The following is a 23,298-nucleotide window of genomic DNA, read 5'->3' as shown; positions in this document are numbered from 1 at the left end:
GGGCTGCCTTCTTAAGTGATGATGAATCTCATTGAAATCAAAAATCTGTAACTTGTGTGATTACAGATTCGATTTATTTCAGAGGCAAACATTTATAATAAAAACTGAAAGTTAGACATCAACACCTGCTTGTAACTGTACCCTAAAATGACCCGTATTGATCAAATCAGGGCATCTGTCCATCAGCTGACTGATTAGTGACTATTAGCCACATGAGTGGGGCTTAGGGAAACTGTTCTTTGGTGGTAATATCATCACTGGAGGTTACATTAACTGAATATTTTCTGTTATTGACAAGATTTTTGTTTAATAATGATGGAAAAATCTGAAGGCCATTTTGACAAATTAGGACACAGAGAGCAATAATTGCTATGACATTGATAAACAAGGTGAAAAAAGAGGAACTGATGTGGTGGATGAAGGGCAACTGAGACCTCCTCAATGTGCCTTGGTATCTGGGAGCTGACAGCCCACTGATGAGCCACAGACTGGAGGCCACAGAGCGTGTCTGTGACCACTACAGCTCACAGAGGGATACAGCTGCACCTCTGGTGCAGAAGGAGGGTATGTAGCGGATTCTTCCTGGTGAAGTGAGTGATTTATGATCAGGAAATCTCACGTTCAGAGCAACTTCTAATCACTTCCCTAGAGAAATGTTCCACAACTTCAAAACTTTGGCTGAAGTGGAGCTGGCAAGTTTAGTCTCCAGTGCGGCAGCAGAGCGCAGATTCATCTTCCAGATCAAATTTTAACGGCCGTGAGAAACCTAGTGACAGTCGCCATCATTAGTCATCATTAGGCCAGGCTACAGCAGGTCAGGTCAGTTCAGTTAGCTTAACTTTGTATAAATGGGTTGTCTATATTTTAATGGTTATTGTCTAGTTTGGTAAAACTGCATTGTTTAAAGTCACCTGCTTTATGTGGCTTTGACATGAAAAGTGGCTGCACATAAGCTTGTTCTGTATATTGAATGACAAATGCTATTAAATGTCCTATCATTAAACAATTAAAATTAAATTGACAAAATTTTTATGACCTTGTCAGTCAACATGACAGAGAGAAAGTTTAGTGTGACCTCTGATCATCACCGTAGGTGTGGAAGGGCCTGAAAATATCCCCTTGTCACTGACATCACCCACCTCACTCACGCTCTCCTCCCTTGGTGCTGATGTTGTCATCACTTGCACAAAGGCTTGCAAAAAGGACAGAACAATTCAAATCCTCTGTGGAGTCTTGTGAGACACTGGTGAAAACATTGAGCGTTAAGGTGACATCATTAGTCAAGAGTTGAGATCTTTTTCACTGTGCAAAAGAGAAACACAAAAAGACTTGAGTGTACCTTCAGCTGCACACGCTGAGAGCATTTGTGTCTGAGTGAAACAGAGGCTCGGTGCAGACACACCCTCCTGGCTCCCAGCTACTCTGCTTCACACCCGGTCTCTAACAGGAGCATGGAAACCCTGTTGCCATGGTGCTGGTTGAGTTTGTGTCAAAGGAATTGCAAAAATAAATAAATAAATCTTAAATTCAAGACTTCCTCTTGTCCTAAAACATGACCTTTAGTGACAATAGGTGTTAAGGTGTCTATGTCTATTCCAGCTTATACACAACATGCACATATTTTGAACATGACGCAAATTTAATGTGTCAGTAGTGGCCAAGCCTTTTCTCCGTGCACACCCTCAGTCATATCCCCAGACGACGAGGCTCAGTTGTATAACCAGCAGCAGGGAGGAGATTGTTGCCCGAGCGGACTGCACCAGTCAGACAGCACTTCTTGGTTCACGTCAGACAGTCCTGATAGCAGTCTGAACTTGTGTAGCCAGAGATGAACACGGAAACAGTTTTTTCCTAGTGCTGCTTTGACAGCTGTCTGGTCCTGTTGATACATACAAAACCCAGGAGGTTCCAGCCTCAGTCTCATAGCCGACCTCGCATGTTTCTGCTCACAAAGGCTCTGACCTTTCTTCACCTTCATACTGTACACTTGGTTCATGCATGTCTCTGCCAGTTTGATCCTTTCTCTGCTTTGTGGTATTTATCTCTTTTGTTTACAAAAGCTTCTCTGTTTTCCTTCTCTTGTGGTCTGCTCAAAGCGCTCTGCAGCTGTTATAAGCAATTCTTTCCTTGATTTTATTTTTATATCAAGTAGACTTCAGTACCGAGCTTTGTCTTTCATTTCCTTCTCAGTATCTAAGCCCTACTGGCCCTCATTCTGTATCAGGATGTTTTGTGCTAGTCTTTTTTTTTTTTTTTTTTTGCCTTGTGGAAACGTCAGGGTAGTTTCCACAGCTCAAAACCCAAGATGGAAAACTTTTAGTACAGTCATATCACAGTAAATCAAAAAGATATCAATCACAGATCACAGTAGGTAGGAACATCCGTTCTTTTCCCTTGCTCTGACTTCGCTTCTTGTTTTAGGACAGAGATTTTGAGGCCACTCTATTTTGGTTGGTCCCTGTGCTGTAGATCCCTTTAAATCTCGTGACAATGTGCTGGTTTCCTGTGATAGGACACCCTGTCATCTAACCAGCTCCGTACCGTTATGCACATAGCTCCTAGCTGGGGTGATACGGGTTACAGCTGCACCTAAACTGGCTTAGACCCAGCACAGGCCGTGTTGTGTCAAGAGGGAAAGTTTTCTAATCAAAGTGTGTGTCCTCTGTACTGTACATAGAAACATACACAGGTGATTCACATTTGTTAACACTTGTGGAAATGTGTCTTTATGTTTGTCAGTGGCTTTTAGGTGCATTTTGAACACAGTTGTGCTTGGCAGACATGTAGCTGACTACTTTGTTTTCAGGTTAATCGTGAGTGTGTCTGATATTCAGGGTTAGTTTCACTAAGTGAACCATTTTTTTTAAATAATCTGTTGACAGGATGTTTTTCAGTAGCAAACACAGCATCCTTTGTTAAAAAGTACACGGTGTTACAGAACTACATGTCCCAGTGCCGTTGACATTCCTCAGTAACCGATCAGATGGCAGCGGAGTGGACATGATGGTGTTTTCTAAATAATGCAGGAGGACAGAGTGCAGAGCACCGGGAGAAGGATAAAGTGAACGGAAAGAGGAGGTAGCTGATCTTAAAAAGGTCCTTTCCAGTCACCACCCAGTTGTGTAAACACATCCAGTCAGAGAGAGAAACAGAGGGATGTGTAAACAAGTGCACTCAGAGACACTAACCATCCAAACCACTAAATCGGACCCGCAGCCTGTCCGACTTGAGCTTCTGGCTGCTGCCTTGCTGGGTTTCACAGACAGTCGCTTTGTGCTCTTGGTAACTGTGCGTATGGATTGAATGGCTTGTATTGTTGAGTGTTTCTCCCAGCTAATGATGTAGAAACACTCTATCAGGCTCATACTCAGCATATGCTTTAAGATGCTAGACTGGACTGCCAGCACACTGTAGGGCTTTCACAATGCCGCCGGCTCTGAGCACACACTGCTGGCGTTGTAGTCAAATGGTGAGGTGGCTAACAGATTCCGTCAGGGTTTACATAGCTACAGTATGTTAGCATGCTGGACAGGCAGAACGATGTCAAATGCAGCATCTTGTTAGTTGTGTTTCTCTAATTTGTTATCTACAAATCATTAGCTGTTACCAGATCTATGGTATCACACCAATCTCAACAAATGATTTTAAGAGATCTTTCTGTACGACTGATTCCATCTATGGAAATAAAAAATCTTGGAGAGAGGAGAAATTAGTTTTTTTTTTAAACACCAGTCATCAGTGAATCACATAAAGGAAGAATATTTCCACCGTCCTCTGACACCTACAGTATATCTGTTCCCACCAGAACCTCAGCCTTCTATAACCTCAACCAAGCTCTTCCTGTACCTGTAGATCAGATCTGCACAATGTTCAGGAGGAATTTTGGACCATTCTTCCTACAGAACTGCTTCAGCTCAGCCATATTCTTAGGAAGTCTGGTGTGAACAGCTCTCTTGACTTCATTCCACAGCATCTCTGTTGGGTTGAGGTCTGGGCTCTGACTGGGCCACTCCAAACAGTTTCCGAAGCCAGTCTGCAGTAAATGTACTTTGGTGTTTAGGGTCATTGTCCTGCTGCATCACCCAGCTTGTGGACAGCCATCCTGACATTACCCTGTAGGAGGTAGCGTGTAAAAAGAGCTGCCTATAGAGCTTTTCAAAGTAAAAAATGACTTGGCTAATGTTAATCAGTTTCTAAGTCTGTGCAAAGGTGTGGCTGTGGACCAGTTCGGGATCCAGTACTGTAGGATGAGCTGCCTGAGAACGTGTGTGCAGCAAGGACTTTGGACTCTTCAGACATTGGACACTGAAAAACTTCATGACTAAATCTGAAGTGCGTTTGATGTTTCCTGAATTTGTCATGTAATGTGGACTTGTGTTTGACATCTGTTCTGCGACTCTACAGCCAACAAGCGCAGGAGCCTGTATGGAAGCCCCAACAACCAGCAGGGTTATGGAAGTCCATATAGCACAAACACAGCCAACAGTCCTTACAACAGTGGCTTCAACTCCCCCTCCTCGACCCCCAGCAGAGTGCCCATTGTCAGACAGCAGCTAATGCCTGGGAATGCAGGTATGGGTCACTCTGTAGTTCACTGTCAGTCACAGAGTATCTGTTGTTGAACATGTCACTTCAGTGTTTACAAATGATTTCCTCTCTAGTACACCAGCGAAACACAGCAGCAGAGAGGACCCCTCTACCAGTTAGTCCACAGTCATCAGTGGACAGTGAGCTGAGTACCTCAGAAATGGACGAGGACTCCGTGGGTTCCTCAACTACCTACAAACTCAATGACGTCACTGATGTGCAGATAATGGCACGGATGCAGGAAGAGAGTACGTACCTGTATCACTGTCATCTCTTGTGTTCAGTTTCCTGTAATCAGATGTCCTTTTTTTATATTGCACTTGTTTATTTTCAGGTTTGAGACAGGACTACGCTGCAACAGCCTCCAGACGGAGCTCAGGCTCCTCCTGCAACTCATTGCGGCGCAGCACCTTCAGTGACCAGGAGTTAGATGCACATAGTCTAGAGGACGAGGAGGAGGCAATGCACCCGGCCTTCCACCTGCCCTCCAACCGCTTCAGCCCCTCCCCTCGACACTCTCCTCGTGCCTCCCCCAGAAATTCACCCCGCTCACGCTCCCCTGCTCGTTCTATTGACTATAGCCACGGCCGTGGCTCCCCACAGCCCCTCACCAACCCCCCCCGCCACTCGCTGCAAGGCCACGGTCATGACCTTCAGACCAATGCTGTGAAGAATGAAGGTGATAAACAGAGCTAGCAAAGATGGGAAAGGTTTTTGACATCACTGCTTGTGCTTGGGATTCTGGGAAGTGTCTTTTTGCCTGAGCTAATTCTCTCCTGTGCCTGCTGTGTAGACAAGCTGCGTCGTAGTCTTCCCAACCTCACACGCTCCACAGTGGTGTCGGCCCAGGCTCCAGAGCCCGTCAAGAACAGCCGTAGCTGTGAGTCCAACCTGCAAGTGCCAAACGGCGGCTCTCCACGACACCAGAGCCAGTCTGCCAGTGAGTATTGTGACTGACACACGTCAAAAAACACATCTTCCAAAGTTGTAATCAGATTTTGTGATTCAGCAGTGACCAGTCTCAGAATGTCTGAGTCATTATTGACTGATTACTGAGCATTATCACTACTGTTGTTATCTGCTTGACATTATATTAATATACTGTATTTGCTCTCCAAGTAAACTGAATATTCAGCAACATGACAGGTTGTGTAATCTCTTCTTAGTCATCTGTGAATTCTCTGGCTGTGCCTACAGTAGGAGGGCTGTGTTGCTTTATAGTGCCATGGCTTTGCTGTTAGCCGTTCCCTGTTGTCTGTGATAATTTTGAGTTATAACATCTTTTATTCACATGCATCCTTCTTCTTATTGTCTTGGCACAACTTTGTCTTCAAAGAAACAATCTCATCCTAGAGAATTAGAGCATTGCAGCAACAGCACTGACAGTCCAGAGCGGCTCTTCCTATCAGTGACACTAACACTGTTTTCCACTTTGCGTCCAAGAGTGTTATGTTCTTTGAGAGCTTAGCATCACCAGTTAAGACTGTCCATTTGATATAGTCTTGTAATGGGAGATAAAAATAATGGGGTTGTCCTTAATCCAGAAACAGTAATCCCTCCTTTTTACTAGGGGCACAGAGGGCAACTATCAGCAGGTTAAACATGTAGTTATCCTGCCTTAACCAGCCTGGAGACATAGGGGGATCATGTTGCATGCACCTTTGGACTAGTTATACATTATAGGAGACATTTGCTTTAAGATGAATCTTTAGATTTTTATTTGCATAGTTTGAAAAGATACAAAGACAGTTGACAGGTTTACTATCAAATAGTTGTATGTGTGTGTGTCTGAGCTTTGACTGTAGAGGGTATGTGAGACACCTACATTTCTGCTCCTCTCACTGACTTCTGTTATCTCTTCTGTTTGTGCTGACACTGGTAGATTGGCTGTCACAGTTGTTTCTCCATATGAAACAAGCTGCCTGTTAGTGTTTGGCCAGCTGCGTTCTAATGGCCTTAAACTACACCTCAGGCTTCGGCTTCCCCTTTTTCCTCCACTAATGCTGTAAATCTCTGACTCCCATGCCAAAATGTGCCTGTTTTCCAGCAGCAACTCCATTCCCGAGATACTCAACCCCCTCTCGCTCCTCCCTGAAACCCAAACAGCAGCTCCAAAGCCCAACTTCCCTGCGAGGTAACAGCCTGCCCCTAAACCAGCCTGAGTCTGAGCTCGAACTCACACACAGACATACAGTGGGTACGGAAAGTATTCAGACCCCCTTAAATTTTTCACTCTTTGTTATATTGCAGCCATATGCTAAAATCATTTAAGTTCATTTTTTTCCTCATTAATGTACACACAGCACCCCATATTGACAGAAAAACACAGAATTTTTGACATTTTTGCAGATTTATTAAAAAAGAAAAACTGAAATATCACATGGTCATAAGTATTCAGACCCTTTGCTCAGTATTTAGTAGAAGCACCCTTTTGAGCTAATACAGCCATGAGTCTTTTTGGGAATGATGCAACAAGTTCACACCTGCATTTGGGGATCCTCTGCCATTCCTCCTTGCAGATCCTCTCCAGTGCTGTCAGGTTGGATGGTAAACGTTGGTGGACAGCCATTTTCAGGTCTCTCCAGAGATGCTCAATGGGGTTTAAGTCAGGGCTCTGGCTGGGCCATTCAAGAACAGTCACGGAGTTGTTGGGAAGCCACTCCTTCGTTATTTTAGCTGTGTGCTTAGGGTCATTGTCTTGTTGGAAGGTGAACCTTCGGCCCAGTCTGAGGTCCCGAGCACTCTGGAGAAGGTTTTCGTCCAGGATATCCCTGTACTTGCCTGGAGTTTGCTAAAAAACACCTGAAGGACTCCAAGATGGTGAGAAATAAGATTCTCTGGTCTGATGAGACCAAGATAGAACTTTTTGGCCTTAATTCTAAGTGGTATGTGTGGAGAAAACCAGGCACTGCTCATCACCTGTCCAATACAGTCCCAGCAGTGAAGCATGGTGGTGGCAGCATCATGCTATGGGGGTGTTTTTCAGCTGCAGGGACAGGACGACTGGTTGCAATGGAGGGAAGGGTGAATGCGGCCAAGTACAGGGATATCCTGGACGAACACCTTCTCCAGAGTGCTCAGGACCTCAGACTGGGCCGAAGGTTCACCTTCCAACAAGACAATGACCCTAAGCACACAGCTAAAATAACGAAGGAGTGGCTTTACAACAACTCTGTGACTGTTCTTGAATGGCCCCGCCAGAGCCCTGACTTAAACCCAATTGAGCATCTCTGGAGAGACCTGAAAATGGCTGTCCACCAACGTTTACCATCCAACCTGACAGAACTGGAGAGGATCTGCAAGGAGGAATGGCAGAGGATCCCCAAATGCAGGTGTGAAAAACTTGTTGCATCATTCCCAGAAAGACTCATGGCTGTATTAGCTCAAAAGGCTGCTTCTACTAAATACTGTGCAAAGGGTCTGAATACTTATGACCATGTGATATTTCAGTTTTTCTTTTTTAATAAATCTGCAAAAATGTCAAAAATTCTGTGTTTTTCTGTCAATATGGGGTGTTGTGTGTACATTAATGAGGAATAAAATGAACTTAAATGATTTTAGCATATGGCTGCAATATAACAAAGAGTGAAAAATTTAAGGGGGTCTGAATACTTTCCGTACCCACTGTATGTACAATTTATGGTGTACTATATACAGTCAGCCCAGTTCACTGAAGGTGCAGGCTACTGTTGCACATAGCGTGTGCATGATTAAATAACATTGTGTGGAGCTGAAGTAACAACTTGATTTATACAGCACTTTTTAAAGCATAGTTTAAATGCTTTACATGGTTCAGAACAGGAGTACGACACAAAGCAACAGAATTAGGCCGTAAATTAGACATGTTAGAATGTAATACGACAGCAGAAGCAACGGTGGCATTACAAACAGAAAACAAGGTTAGAAATTAAAACAGCATGCTACAAAATTTTGAAACGCCTTTTAAAAAATACGTTTTAAGAAGTGATTTAAAAGATGTCAGTGAGTCTACAGGTCTCAGAGTTCCAGAGCTGTGGGGCCCTGACCGCACAAGCCTGGTCTCCTTTAGTCTGGAGCTGGGACTTAGGAACTGCCAGAAGGGTCGTGCCTGAGGATCTGAGGCCATGCTGTGCCTTGTAGGGAAGCAACAGGAATGGAGCTAGGAGTTGGACCATGAAGCACATTAAAGACAATCAATAAAATCTTGTCTTGTCTGGTAACCAGTGAAGAGAGGCTGAAATGATCTCGTGTTCTTGTATTTGTTAAATGCTGAGCAGCTGTTTTCTACCAACCATGACCTTTTTTTTTTTGCTCAACCCCGAATACAGTGAATTACAATAGTCTACTCAAGATGATAGAAAACAATGTATGACCTTCTCAGGATCTGGTTCAGAGAGAGAAGACCTGATTGTGCAGATGTTTCTCTGTTGATAAAAACATGACTAACTTTTGTAACCTTTATCCAAGGTGAGGTCACTGTAAAATGTAACACCAAGGATTTTTACATTAGTAGATGGGAAATGGACAGAGAAAGTTGCATTAATGTATAAACCCTGATTCACAGAGCGAAACATTACGTGAGCATCTCAATCAAAGCTTCAACTTGTCACAGCCTTTGACTGTGTTTGTTTATGACTGAGCACTTTCCGTAATACGACAAAATAAAGCATTAAGATCACTTTCAGTTTCAGATGTCCTTAACAAATGCAGTACCGAGGACATGGCCCGCAGATGTCACCATTTCTGTGTCAGATGCTTTAGAACTCATCCATTTTCAACACAGTTGCTTTAAACCGATTCAGTGCTTTCTCCGTCTCTAAGGGGAGGCAGCGTAACCACAGGTATTCCACCATACCGAAACAAAGGCAGAGGCAACGCAGCTTTATTTATTTAGTAAATTTTGTACACAGAGGCAACTCAAAGTGCTTTACATAGGCAAAGAAAAACAGTAACATCACAAATAATAAGCATTAAAATCAATGATGACAAAGACAAAGCATTGGAATCAAAATGAAATCAAATAAAAACAGACACAGAGGATCAGAAACACAACTATAGTGCAGTAATATGTTGTAAATGGCCAAAACTTCCTGAAACCACTGTCTACATAGTGTTGTACATCTGGCTCTGTCACCTTGATTCGGTTACACAAAAATACACTCAGGGGCACCTATACAATCTAATGCAGTGCAACAACAACAGCACAACCTTAACATGAACCTCATAATGTTCCGTTATTGGTTACATTGTCAGAAATGTACAAGTTAAATCACAGTGTCAAAAAGGTGGACATTATGGCAGAACAGTTCTATTGGATTACATTAGACTGTACAGGTGTTCCTAATAAAGTCTATTTATATCCAACAATATGGGTTTTGAAATGGCGCCTGATGGATTCACAGTAGCTGCACAGACTCAGCTGCAGTGGAGTGTTGTGTTTAGCAGGAGTTCTGGTGTCGCTGTGCTAGCCCTGTAGACCCATCCAGCTGTTAGTGACGTAGCTGCAGCTCCGTTTTAATAATCACAGCAGTGTGCACCATACACGTTGCCGACTCCCTCACTGACCCGTCGCTGTCCACAGCTAAGCCTGCAGGGCTCTACACGTAACCTCAGCAGCTCATTTGCAGTCTCAGGCATGTGCCACATGGCAGATCGGACCTACAGACATGCTGTAAGCCCATCTTCAGCCGCTCCCTTCCCTCTCTGAATTAAGGCCTGTTTCTGTTTCTGTTGTCTTTGTCCAGTCCCACTCTCCTGTTGCTTTGGAGAAGAAGGTGATTTCAGTGAGTATTCACTGAGGGCTTCCACCTTTAACTATTGTGACTGTGGCTCCATGCTGTGGTTGTACCGATGTTGTGCTATGACTTGTGTTGCTGGCTCTCACTAGTACATGCTGTATGTGTGTGTATCACCTCATTCTGTTAACACATCACGAATCACAGTAGGAAGCTCTGTTAGCTGGCCTGACATCGATTTATCAGTCTTTTCACTAATCATTTTGTAGTTTTCTGCATTTTCATCATAACAGCTTTGACTTCATTTAGATGTGATTGGTCTACATACGTTTCCATATGTCAGATAGATTTTTCATATACAAGCATCACATTTAGATCTACCTCACACCATTGTGCTCTTGTTCATTAATTCATGGTCAATCTACTGATAGACTGAACCCTCTCAAAGTGTATTTAGACTAACATCATCATGTCTCTTCCTGCTCTGCCCGTCTTCAGTCCCCTCTCCCAGTAAGCTGCGGACTCCTGCTACCCCATCCCCGCTGGCCTTGAGGCAGCCAGTAAAGGCCACAGCCAACCCCGGCTCTGTCACCTCCACCCCCACCCGCTCTCTGGCTCCTCCACGCAGCAGCCTGCCCCGCCCCAGTGCTTCTGCAGGGGGAGGAATCCCCCTGCCCCGCAGCAGACTGGCCCAGCCTGTGCGCAGGTATGTACACCACAGACACACTCACAGGTAGATATTGCTGTCGACTCAGTTTAACCGGTGTTTTTTCCTCTTTCTTAGATCTCTACCTGCTCCTCGGACCGACACTGGCACAGGTGACAACTGGAGAGAAGGTTGTTACTGAGGTGAGCCAGCAGGGGGCTCTCCAGGCCAGCTGTCAACACAAGGAGACAGACATTACAACAGGGCACTTTATCTACCTAGGTAACTTTTACAATGGAGAGAAAGAGACTAAGTCCCAAAATATATACAATTCAGACTTTAAAAAAAAGGCCATTGTGTCAAAGAGGACTTCCCATCATGCTCCTCTGTGGGGAGTGGCTCTGGAGGAGTCAGGCATATAGTGCAGAGAGCCCAGAAAATGCCAAAGAAAGCAGCCCAACTCCAGAGGACGCAATGCCTGCCTCAGTTTGTCTGTGATCATCTGTCAGAGTCACATCACTACGTCGCCCGGCTTCCCTCCTGCTTCTTCTTTCTCCTCCCTCAGGTTGAAATGTTGCCACACATTTCTCTCTTTACACTCTGTGTTTAACACATGTCGATGAGTGATCTCTACAATGATGCTGTGCAGGTGAACTATCCTGTAATGTTGATGTCTTGAAAAAGTGAAAGCACCTCTGTGTGGGTTATGGGATTTAAGCATCTTTCCTCTTGTAAAAATCAGCGAGAATGTATGCACAAGTTCAATTTGGAAAATATTTATTCAAATTATTTAAGAAGTGTAAGTTCATATATCCATATCAGTATTTTGTTTTAGGATTTCAGTTGTTTAAAAGTACAATTTGAACCTCAACTACAAGCTATGTCTCCAAAGCCTTTTCCTTCTTTTTTTGGTTTTCAAAGTGTCAGATCAGGATTAAAGAGATACCTGGGTGATCAGTGACACCTTGGCCAAAGCCTCAGGTCTAACTTGCACCAGTTTACCAAGGTTACACTTTTCCATTGAAGCGCTGAGATTGGTGTGTTTACTTCAGCTCAAAGCTCTCCACCTACTGAAAAAGAAACCTGAGCTGGACAGCGTTTAGTCCCCGTTTGGCCAATGAAATGAAGAAAACTTTGATGTGCTTCATTAGATTCCCACAAAACAATGTGTCAGTGTGTATCATTCGTGCCATGAAAAAAAATGGGAAAAAATATCTTGAACAAGACAGCAAGTTGAATTCAGTTTTGTCTGGCACTGACCTCTTGTGCTATGAAAAGGAAACGCATGGTGTGCCAGTGTTAGGGAAGGTGTTTGGTGTGGTGGCTGTTCTTAAACTAGTGCCTATAATTTAACCTTTCACTTGAGTTTGAACATAATTTTGTTTATCTTTGTGCCAGTTTCTGCATTTCCCACTGTCATTTGCATCGCTGCCTGTTTGCTTTTTTTAAATGAATCAATACATTCATAGCTGCTTTAAAGTAACAACATGCGCCTTCTTATTTATAGCCAATTACTCATTCTGTAAATGAAACTATTTATTAAAGAGTTGTGCCTCTGTTCATACTCAGATTCATTGGGAAGCTAGAATGAATGTTGCAAAAAGACACGGCACACCTTTTGTGTGAACGTTTTTGTTATTGAACTTTTTTTTATATCCCCAAACATGACATTAGGTTTCCCTGTGTAAAGTCACATTTCAAATAAAAGCTGAAAACGTGTTCTGTTCGTATGCACTTTTCTTGGCACACTCAGCACTTGAAAACACAAAGATGCATCACTGCTAACCATTTTTAACCAAAGGAAACGTCTGTGGATAAAAGACACTACCAATAGTAGTCTGTATTCCTGGAAGCAGTTTTAACAAACTGATCTTGGCCAACCCTGAGACTAGAACCAACTCCATCAACTCTGAGTACATTAGCTCTGAGCTGAGTGCATGCATGATGAATTAGCACAAGCATCATCAGTGATCCTCGGCTATGACTATGACTCACCAGGGCAACGGGGAGGTAAAGAGCAGAGCCGTATGACTGGGTAACAGTGCACATGTACCTTTAAAAACTCAGCAGCTGCAGTGAAAGGGCCTGAGCTGAAGGGGAGGAGAGTCATTAAGTATACCCTGCTCCATCTCATTCAGTGGAGCTCGCTCATTCATCCTTTAGCAGACCTGGATTTTCTTAGTGGATGAGTAAAGTACTGTTTGTTACATTACATTTTAAAATACAGTGTAGTTGTAGTTATTTAGCTGTAACCTGAAGCTGGTGGCAGCGAGATGAAAATTATACATAAGATAAGTTTATTTGTGGACCTCTGACTGTCACCTCATAGTCCCACCCAGCTACAGACTGTCTAATTTTCAATTTGAAATCTTAAGTTACATTTAATAACTACATTTCAACATACTGGAAGCTTAAATAACTGAAATACTATTACTGTATATTTAAAAACTCACTTTTAAACTAGCCTGGTTTTAAAATCTTACAGTCATTCTCACTGACAAATATCACATAATCTTTAATATGATTGACAACTATGACAGGAATGTTCCACTGTTTGTGCCACCAATCACAGCAGAGAAATAATAATACACAAATCAGTCTTGTGTGGCTAAAGCTTCGCTGATCTTTTTATATATATATCTACAGAAGTCACAGTAACGTATGGAAAACGGTTCTGTACAAGGAAACTGACTCACAGGTGCTCTAATGTCTGCAGAGTCCGTTTTATCCAGAGTTACCTCTGAGCTGGTGTGTATCATTAACAATAGTACAGCTATGTCTTGGTTACCAAACTAAAAGGGTACTATTCAATCAGGATTCTGATCTTCAGATGTGCGTCTCCAATGTGCACGTTGATACGGACTCTATGAATGAGGAAATGAAACAGCATGTCAGACAGCTCCTTCAGCCTCAGCAGGGTAAAGCAGCCTGCAGCGAGTAGACTGACTCAGAGCTGAAGTGCTCTCTGTTTGTGGAACATCTCCCCCACCTCAGGGTTAGCAGGTTCTCACTAAGCCCGCTCTCTGGAAAACTCCCCTGGTGTTAATTTAAAAGGTGAGGGTTGATGACATCACTTTCCATTTAAATGAACATTTTGCTCTCTTCAGTCGGGCGTTTACAATGAAGTAAAGGAAGCCCTGCTGCATACTCAGATTTGAAAACACAATTTGTCTTAAAACATTGTGTACTCATGATTGTACCCTTTAAACCTTTTGTGTTCTGTGTTTATATCTGCTAAATTCTGCTTTAATAACAGATTTACATAGAGAAGTAGCTCAGTAAAATCACAGATTATTCTAAAAGGAAACTGGTTTATATTGAGTCTAACTTCTTTTCTATGTCTTATGTCCAGCTGCTGAGGGGAAGATGACATTATGTATTCCATACACACATTGTTCTTGCATTACGTACCTGCAGTCCCCCACTGGTTAATGGGGGACACTGTGTGTGTTCAGGAAGGGGAAGAGACTGACAAAAGCCTGAGTCACTGACTGATGCCAACTGTCCCGTCCCACTCCGGCCTTACTGCAATTTTGATCAAGTCTGCTCTCAGTTATGAATGTTGGTGAGACTGTTGAGCTATAGTTGTCAGTGCTGGAAGACGTACTCAGATCCCTTACTTCAATAAAACCATTTGAATCATATTTGCTACGCGAGTTTCTGAGAAAAAAAAAGTTGCTAAAAATGCCCCATGTATCAAATGTGATTCAAAAAATGAATAATAATAATAATAAATAACATAATATGGCACATTTATTCCTATATGCCTGGACTGTCTGTCTATGCATAAATGGCAAATAAAAATCTTTAATCTTAAATCTTCTTTTGGATTTTATTAAAAGGTTTAATATACATCTCAGTTCCAAAAGATTAGAATGACTTATGCTTTACTGTGTTCAGCGCAGTTAATGTTGCAGCTGGTAAAGGTGGAGCTAGTTTTTACTGCTGGGTATCTTTGGACTTTTCCACCAAAGATCAATAAAGTCTTATGATTATACTGTTATTTTTGTTTTGTATTATTTTGGTTCTGAAAAGCAACTAAAGTTATAAAAGTAGAAGTAAAAAATACAATATTTGCTTCTAAAATGTACTGAAGTCAAAGTATGAAGTAGCACAAAATGCTAATTCTTAAGTACAGATACCTAAAAACGGCCCTTAAGTAAATGTACTTACTTACTTTCAACCACTGATCTATCACATATTAAACCTGCCGCCATAAGGTTTTCTATGAGGAGTCGTGCATAATGCGCACACTTGAAGGAAACAGCACGGCCGTTTTTCTCAGTTGCTGCACTTGTTTAAAGATCAACGCCATTTTCATTCATGCAGGCTGCGCTTACTCAGCAAACTGTCTTCATCGTGGCTTCATGTTCCCCTCTTAGGCTGGGGACAATCTTCCAAATGGGAAATTGTGAGTTTGTAATAATAAATGTTATTTTAGAGATTTTTGTCCTAAAACGGAGAGAGGGGAGACGTATATATGGGCAGCCTGGCCATTATTGATTGGCTCATCCAGTTTGGCTGACGCTTTAAACCGTGTTTAAACCCCGCCCCTGCCCTGGGATGTGCGTCTGTCCGTGGCACCAGTCTGATTCACTGAGTCCATCACCATCATATTCTCAGACCACTGGATCCTCTGGGGTTTCTTATTAGTGACCGTGCGCCATAGGGGAATCATTTTACGCACGAGCATTTGGGCGACTGTGAAGAGTCTTTGTCCGCCTGTTGCGCCATGGAGAACTCAAGCCTGCTGGGTGGGGACGCACAAAATACTGGCTTGATAGACTTTCTAATATCAGACACTTTGAAGCAAGTCGTGGATTCTCCGGAGGAGGGAGTCATGGCCGGACTGGAAGTGGACAGTGGTGCCACCTCTATTGAAGACAACGCATTCAGGACTGCGCCGACGGAACCCTCTCACCTGATTCCTGCCTTTTGGGATTCCCCGCTCAGCCACGGAGTCAATGTATTTGTGGGACTTGTCCTTTGCTTTACTATGCTGGGGCTGGGCTGCACGGTGGAGGTTAGCCAGCTTGGAGAACATATCCGCAGACCCATCGGGGTGCTGCTGGCTCTGGTGTGTCAGTTTGTTATCATGCCCTTGGTGGCCTTTCTGTTGGCTTTAGCCTTCTCTCTGGATGAAGTGGCGGCGATAGCTGTTCTCCTCTGCGGCTGCTGCCCTGGAGGAAACTTATCAAATATCATGTCTCTGCTGGTGAACGGAGAGATGACTCTGAGGTAGATCTACTGCGCTCCTCAGAAAACCAACCTGTAGTGATTTATCAGCTGGAGCTCTAAAATGATTTCACACTGATGTAAAACAGGATAGCTCCAGCTCTGCATGCTTCCCATAACTGTCCTACACTGCTATAACAGCGCCTTTTGCTTTCCTCTTTCCAGCATCATCATGACCATATCGTCCACTCTGCTGGCGCTCGTGTTGATGCCTCTGTGTCTATGGATCTACAGCCGGGCCTGGATCAACACACCTGTGGTCAACCTCATGCCCTTCGGGGCCATAATCCTGACCCTGTGCAGCACTCTCATCCCCATTGGTTTGGGAGTTATGCTGCGATACCGCCACACGCGTGTGGCCGACATTGTTTTAAAGGCAATTCAAGTTACTTTACCAGTTAGTGACTAAATCAGTGCGTCACGAGAACGGGGGTGGGCTGACTGCAGAAACAGTGACATCAGATGCATTATGTCCGAAGGAGCTCCTCCCTCCCATTCTGATAACAGCCACACACAGCAGGCAGTGGAGACGCACTAATACAGACTCCAGCCTGGTCTTTAAAAAGTCAAGTCAATTTTTAGCCTCCTATAAAATTCTAAATAGGAAGTTGTCCTCAGAGGGACCCCTTCTGTCCTTGCAGACCCTCAGATCGCATGAAGAAAAGCTCAAAACAAAAGAATACTTGAACAGGAAAATACTGGAGGAGAGAAACGGGGTGTTCACCTCCAGGGTGTCAGGCATGCAAAAGATCCAGTCTCGTAGAAGACAGTTGTTAAAATAATTCTCATTCTGAATTCTTCTCTGTCCAGGCCTCCCTGTGGTCTCTGCTGGTCACCCTTGTGATGCTGTTCATCTTGACTGGAGCGATGCTGGGACCGGAGCTCCTGTCCACCATCCCGCCCTCCGTCTACATGGTGGCTGTCCTGATGCCTCTGTGCGGCTACGCTGCAGGTTACGGCCTGGCTGTGCTCTTCGACCTGCCGCCCAACAGCCGCAGGTCGGTGTCTCTGGAGACTGGGTGCCAGAATGTGCAGCTGTGCACAGCCATCCTGAAGCTAGCCTTCCCCCCTCAACTCATTCGAGGGATGTACATGTTCCCGCTGCTGTATGCCCTGTTCCAAGCAGCCGAGGCCGGCGTCTTCATCCTGGTCTACAGGATGTACAGGAAGGAGATTCTGCACAAACCAGATCCCAAGGGGGACGGCGAGGACACGGATATAACATATCAAAGGTTTCACAATGATGAGGACTTGGACTCATCTTATGGTGCTGTGACTGTGAGTGGCCCAAACACCATCGTGTTGGACCCGTGTCCTCCTGATCCAGCTCCTGTTTAATGTGCACATTTAAAATGTATACAGATGTAGTGGAGCAGAATAAGACCTGATCTCTGTCACTGCAGGGAAATCCTGAATGTTTAACACTGATCCGACTGCTGACAATGGTGCTTCGTATAAAGCTTCGTACATTGCCTGATTCACCAACGTGTTTAAAACATTCCTGTTACTTATAAAGTGAAAATTACACCTTCAAAGCAAGAGCAGTGTGTGCGTATGTGTGTGTGTGTGCGTGCGTGTGTGTGTGTGAGAGAGAGATACACACACAGACGAAACTACATATCAGAATGTGCATGTGCAGAACCACGCAGTGCCAGCCAGTGTCTGTGCTCCATAGACAGAACTAACGCAACCAAATGTATCAAGGAAATAAAAGATGTACAGAATAAAACGAAAAGTTGAATACCTTCGCTACGTGTTTGCTTTAGTGAGAGAAAAGGGAGCCAGTCCCACACCTGAGCATGATTAGGCCTAATGACGCGCTCATGGCGCCAGGTCTATTTAAATAGCTACACCAGGAAACCTGGGTTGGTTGAACAAAATGGCAACGTATGGTGACGAACCAGTCGGCAGCTATTTCTACTCATCTTACAACCCCTACACGGGCAGATATGCCAGGCCTAAGGACACACGGTGGAAATATGAAAGTTACCTCTCACACTATGGGGACACCTCTGACGCCTTCAACAACCAGCAGCGCGCCCAGCTGAAGTCCATCTTGTCTCAAATTAATCCCAAACTCACCCCGAGGCTCCGGAAAGCAAACACCAAGGATGTGGCGGTGCAGGTCAACCCGAGGAGAGACGCCTCGGTGCAGTGCTCAATCGGCCCGCGGACACTCCTGGCCATGAAGCGGGACTTCCGTCGCAAGAGGAGGATGCGCCCGGCGGCGGTGGCAGCCCCAGTGGGGCGGGCTATGTGCGGTACCCCCGCACTCTCGCTGTATATTCACCTATCGCCTACCGAAGTGTTACCTCCTTCCTGGTCGATGACAACAACAACGAGTCCTGTTGTGGGGAGGCGCAGACCGGAGAGCCACCCTGTGAAGCGACCGAGACCGCGGAGAAAAGCGACGGGAAGAAGAGCGAAGCAAACCAGGCAGGTGAAGATGAGAAGACCGCAAAGCTTCCGGAGCAGCAGAAAAAGACCAAATCCAAGCAGGTGAAAAGTGGAAGTGCGCAGCCAACTCCTGAGGGGTCGGAGAGCAGGGCGCAGCGTGTGCGCTTTCAGGTGGGTCAGCTGAGGGTAGCTTTGACATGAGGAACGGGACAGGTGTGTTTATGGATGACGATGTCGTTAAACGAAATACAACTTCAGTGGCCTAAATTAAAGGCTAATGGCAATAACAGGAATAATTTTCCAATGTGAAGATTGCTGTAGTATTTCTAACAGCCACAAGGAAACGTAGAGAAAGCTGTAACAAATGAAAACGTAAAGGTAAGTCTGAAATGGACTGGGATGCTCCTGTAGTGTACATGTTGGACAGTTCTCAAATGTCTTCCACAGGCTAAAATAGAAAGTCGTTTGGACTCAATGATTTAATGGATGGCCTGAGTCACAGCTGTAGACTGTTTTAATTCAGGGTGAGTATATTTTTAGTAACTGGTCCCACCTCATTAGGAATACACACTTCCTCATGTGGGACCAGCTTGATGTGAGCTTACTTTGGATCCACTGAGCTGTAATTGCCTAGGGAGCAGTCTGCACAGGGATGGGTTGGATTTTTAAAAATGACACTTGCCGTGCACAAACATTGACTTTCCTCTTGTCTAACAGTTCCTGGAACAGAAGTATGGCTACTATCACTGCAGAGAGTGCAACCTGCGTTGGGAGAGTGCCTATGTGTGGTGTGTTCAGGGCACCAACAAGGTGAGTACTGGTGTAACTTCACCAAATCGGGCCTTAGCAAGGTGAATCAACTATTTCAGTGTAGCAGTGATTCATCTGCTTTTGTGGCCACAGTAGCAGATGTGGTTCTGTCAAAGTGGATCAAAGGTTTTAATACCTTGACTGGGCCATAATATTTCAAAGCTGCAGTATGATACGCCAGCCCTATCACCACACTGTGTTCCAGGTTTACTTCAAACAGTACTGTAGGAAATGCATGAAGGACTTCAACCCGTACCGTGTTGAGGACATCACATGCCATGTAAGCCCCCCCCCTCTTGTTCTGTGACCTCAAATGGCTTGTGTCTCTGCTCAACTCAGGCCTTTCCTTTGTCTCCTTAGAACTGCAATAAAGCACGTTGTTCTTGTGCAACAACACAACGCCACGTTGACCCCAAGCGGCCCCACAGACAGGACTTGTGCGGCAGATGCAAAGGCAAGCGGCTCTCCTGCGACAGCACTTTCAGCTTCAAATACATCATCTGAGTATCCAGCTGAACGTCTCAGCAGCCCTGTGTGGGCATGTCTTCGCCCAGTGCCATAACTGGCAGATGCAAATTATGTATTTGATGTTTCAGAACTTTATTTCATGCCTGTTTTGTTGAAATTGATGGCAAGCACCACACTTTACAATGTAATAAATGGGATACCTTGCAGCTGGTTTCCTCCCTTTCTAAGCATGGTCCAAGCTCCTGTCAGTGGAGGAAAAAACTAAGATGCTATGTGGTGCCTTTAGCTGTCTGCGGCCCTGTTGGGCAGCTGCTTCCTGTAGGGGCTTCAGATTAGAGATTAGTGCTGATCATTATAGAATAAAAATTTGCTCTGGGTCCATGTGCAGCAGGGAGTCACTATTTAACCTTATCCCAAACAGATTTCTGACTAGTTTTCCATTCTTAATAACTTGAGACAAGGCTGATACTGTGTAGTTGGGCTTTATTCATTGAGAGAAGGCTGGTATGTGAATGAACCAAAGTATAATGCACCTCAAACATCTTCCACGTAACTACATTAATAGTATTCAACTGTACCAGACCAGCATGGGAGGAGAAGCTCAGGAATGAGTACAGTTAATGTGCCATGACCAAAGCTCCAAAAAGCCTTCAGGTAATATGTCCTGCAGGTACAGCAGCAAGTAGAGCCAATCTGAAAGTATGGCACAGTGTCAGCCATGTCCTCTGAAAACCCAAAATGTGATCAACCTACATGGACTAATGCAAATTTTAACTTCAAGGCTTGAAGTGGGGGGCTGATCAAAAAAAAAAAAAATCATTGGAGAAAATGCTTGGCTGGATTGGTGCGGTCCAACAGGAGAGGGAAGCTACATCTGATCTCAGGCCACCACCATCAAGGTGGCTTGTTCCATGAGCCCTGGTCCCAACAACCAACCAGGGCAGCCTTTATGAAGCCTGCTAGTTTGCATGATTGGATGACTGAGGTGGAGCAGATTGACTCACATCTGGTCTTGGCTTTCTCATCACATTAGCTTTATACATACATCCTATTCAGATGAACAGTGCATTACACAAAAGTACAAGGGAAAAATACTGGTTTTACACTATACAGTTGCTAAAATATATACAGAGTAAAATAAGTTATGTTTCCATAATGAGTTGTAGCCAGTCTGCACTTGAGTGCAACTATATGCATTTTATGTGGGTGTATACCCGAGTATCAATATATAACACACCCAGTCTCTAAAGGCAGCTACTCATTTGGTTAGCGAGTTTTGCATGAAGACCTGTTGAAGGGGACTCTCCTCTCAAAGCAGATCAATAAACATATTTCTCTTTTTACACTCTTTAAAGGCAAATGTGTCCCACAGGGTTACAATTACATGTTAAATATCCTAACATTTACAACCTAGGATGTTAGCTCTAATAAAAAATACATCTCTCAAAAAATATTCTTGCAGTGCTTTTCTCTTCCAAGCATGCTTCTGAAAACCTTTATCTGTCTGCTTATGAATCCTGATGGTGTGTCCACACACATATGACACTTCCTCTGGACTGTCTTACATGCTTCACCCCACAGCAACACAGTTTTCCAGCCCAGGCCCTGAAGCCGCCACCGGTCAGAACGACCGGCCCATCAGGTCAGATCCAGCAAAAAAAAACAAAAGAAAAAAGAAGTTGTCATTCCATTGCTTCCTCACTTATTCCTTCCCAGGCACACCACCACAACTTATTGCAACTGAATTCTGCAAGTTGGCTTAGTCTGGGAAAAGATATTAATTTTAAGCATTCATACTTGTAACAATATGTTATGAGTCACAGTTATTCCCACGCATCCTTTAGCCCTTTAAGGTGGAGTCCGTCTCGTCGTCCTCTGAAGCCATCGCTGTCTACCTTCTCTCTGCAGCTGACATGAGGTCTGTATAGAGCAGGGGGAAGGAGGGATTTTTGTTTTTTGTCCTGTCTAGTCCAGGCTTGCAGTCTGCAGTACACAGGCTCACAGTCCAGTGCTGATCATGGTGGTGTGGGGCTGGCAGGCCTGCGCCTGACTCAGAGCCTCGCGGATCTGCAGGTTGAGCTCCATGAGGCGGGCACTAGCCTGCGACAGATCCCTGCTGGGGCCAACTACTGCCAGGCAGCCTGTCTGACCCAACGTCTGGTGACGGAAGTAGATGTGCAGAAGGGTCTGGACTGCATCGTCTGTCTCATTGCCAAAGATGTCGTTGGGCCACAAAGACCTGATGATAGAAAGGGTGAGCAGTTAGTACATGCAGGTATGATTCTGAAGAACAAAAGTGTGATCATACAGAATGTGTTCGTAGCAGCAAGAAGAACAGGTTTCTTTTCAGCTTATGGGAGTTTGGACCATTTTCATTTCATTATCAAATGTTTCTGTCTGGGGAGTAGTGAACTATGTGTAGATGAACTCACTTTGCAGTAGCTTGTTGGTAGTTCAACTACATTCATATTTGTATAGTGATTCAAGCAGTTCAAATACTTCGTCATATTTGTGTAGTTAACTACTGAAATGACAAACAGCTTTGAGCCCTAAAAGGAAAAGAATGAATTTTATTTTTATTCTACAGTGCTGCATGTGAGCAGCTTTTCATCACCAGCACAAACATTTTCAATGCCAAACTCAACCACCACCTGGATATGAGCTTTGAGAGGCACCTGTGTGTCGTACAAACAAGAGATTCTGCTCTGACAAGTAGGATCGGTCCATTATTTAGAGCAGTGTTCAAGGTGTTCACACTGTCTCACAAGGAGCAATTTGGAGACTGTTTTAGGTGGTAAGACTGTACAAGTCATATGTTACAGAACTGACAAGACAAGTCCTTTTTTTTTTTTGACCAGTGCTCAAGTCAGTCAAACAGTCTAAAAAAGTTAAATATTTCTCTCTTTACTGTTTTGGCTGTAGCCAGATAAGGCAAAATCCAGATTTGTTTACAAGAAAAACATAAAGTTCCTTGTAAATTTCATTCTTGTGAAAAGCCCAGATGGGACTGTTTAGTTTAGGACAGCTTTAGGTCTCAGGTTATAAACTCATCTGAGAGGCATTTTTGCACTTTGTATCACATGTACACTGTCCATTTGATCATGTTTTTCACAAAGTAGTTTGAACTGCTTTTCCTCAGTCACTTTGGTTAATTACACTAGATTTCTGCCAGAGTTACAGTATGTAACTGCTAGCTTGCAAAGCTATGCTTTCCAAAAAAATGGAAGACACAGAAGGTCGGTAGCTGTTTTTCATTCACAGCAAATTTCACCAACATTTCCATAATACGCAGCATCAAGCTTGGGGCAGACTGAAACAGATGGCAGGTTCTCGTCTTTAGCGTGATGTGAATTCTTCTGGCTGTAGTGTAAGATTGACAGCAGCTGACTGTGGAGCTCCCTGTGACATCAAAACAATGCTTTAGGCACTTCTGCTTGTGCA

The 23,298-nt window shown here is 44.1% G+C and overlaps 4 protein-coding genes across 7 annotated transcripts in view; 3 read left to right on the top strand and 1 right to left on the bottom strand.

Annotated features, from left to right (window-relative positions):
- The window catches only part of slain2 (SLAIN motif family, member 2), a 17,648-nt gene extending 5,143 nt beyond the window's left edge, over nucleotides 1-12,505 (top strand). The window contains exons 3-10 of one of the 4 annotated variants that reach the window (XM_020603395.1): nucleotides 4,405-4,572; nucleotides 4,662-4,835; nucleotides 4,922-5,266; nucleotides 5,381-5,527; nucleotides 6,635-6,721; nucleotides 10,311-10,349; nucleotides 10,800-11,007; nucleotides 11,086-12,505. In XM_020603395.1, coding sequence (XP_020459051.1) covers nucleotides 4,405-4,572; nucleotides 4,662-4,835; nucleotides 4,922-5,266; nucleotides 5,381-5,527; nucleotides 6,635-6,721; nucleotides 10,311-10,349; nucleotides 10,800-11,007; nucleotides 11,086-11,149 — 1,232 coding nt within the window. In that variant the 3' untranslated portion in view covers nucleotides 11,150-12,505. The remainder of the gene's footprint in view (nucleotides 1-4,404; nucleotides 4,573-4,661; nucleotides 4,836-4,921; nucleotides 5,267-5,380; nucleotides 5,528-6,634; nucleotides 6,722-10,310; nucleotides 10,350-10,799; nucleotides 11,008-11,085) is intronic. The other 3 variants (XM_020603397.1, XM_020603396.1, XM_020603398.1) reach the window with 3 other exon arrangements.
- Nucleotides 12,506-15,162: 2,657 nt separating this feature from the next.
- Nucleotides 15,163-17,940, top strand: slc10a4 (solute carrier family 10 member 4). The gene is made up of 3 exons (XM_020603421.1): nucleotides 15,163-16,185; nucleotides 16,348-16,558; nucleotides 16,993-17,940. Exons 1-3 carry the CDS (start codon nucleotides 15,680-15,682, stop codon nucleotides 17,518-17,520), a joined length of 1,245 nt encoding a protein of 414 aa, XP_020459077.1. The 5' UTR covers nucleotides 15,163-15,679; the 3' UTR covers nucleotides 17,521-17,940.
- A 90-nt stretch (nucleotides 17,941-18,030) lies between these two features.
- Nucleotides 18,031-20,063, top strand: zar1 (zygote arrest 1). The gene is given in 5 exon segments (XM_020603422.1): nucleotides 18,031-18,398; nucleotides 18,401-18,750; nucleotides 19,297-19,389; nucleotides 19,595-19,669; nucleotides 19,750-20,063. Coding segments are annotated over 5 exon segments (999 nt in total). The 5' UTR covers nucleotides 18,031-18,061; the 3' UTR covers nucleotides 19,894-20,063.
- A 262-nt stretch (nucleotides 20,064-20,325) lies between these two features.
- fryl (furry homolog, like) overlaps nucleotides 20,326-23,298 on the bottom strand; it is a 52,051-nt gene continuing 49,078 nt past the window's right edge. Inside the window, 1 exon segment of the mRNA XM_020603423.1 lies at nucleotides 20,326-22,096. Coding sequence (XP_020459079.1) covers nucleotides 21,856-22,096 — 241 coding nt within the window. The 3' untranslated portion in view covers nucleotides 20,326-21,855.

The sequence above is a fragment of the Monopterus albus genome, unplaced genomic scaffold (genome assembly GCF_001952655.1).
Source record: "Monopterus albus unplaced genomic scaffold, M_albus_1.0 scaffold61.1, whole genome shotgun sequence".
Lineage (NCBI taxonomy): Eukaryota > Metazoa > Chordata > Actinopteri > Synbranchiformes > Synbranchidae > Monopterus > Monopterus albus.
The sequence above is the reverse complement of the archived record's forward strand: the minus strand, read 5'-3'. Positions and strand labels throughout refer to the sequence as shown.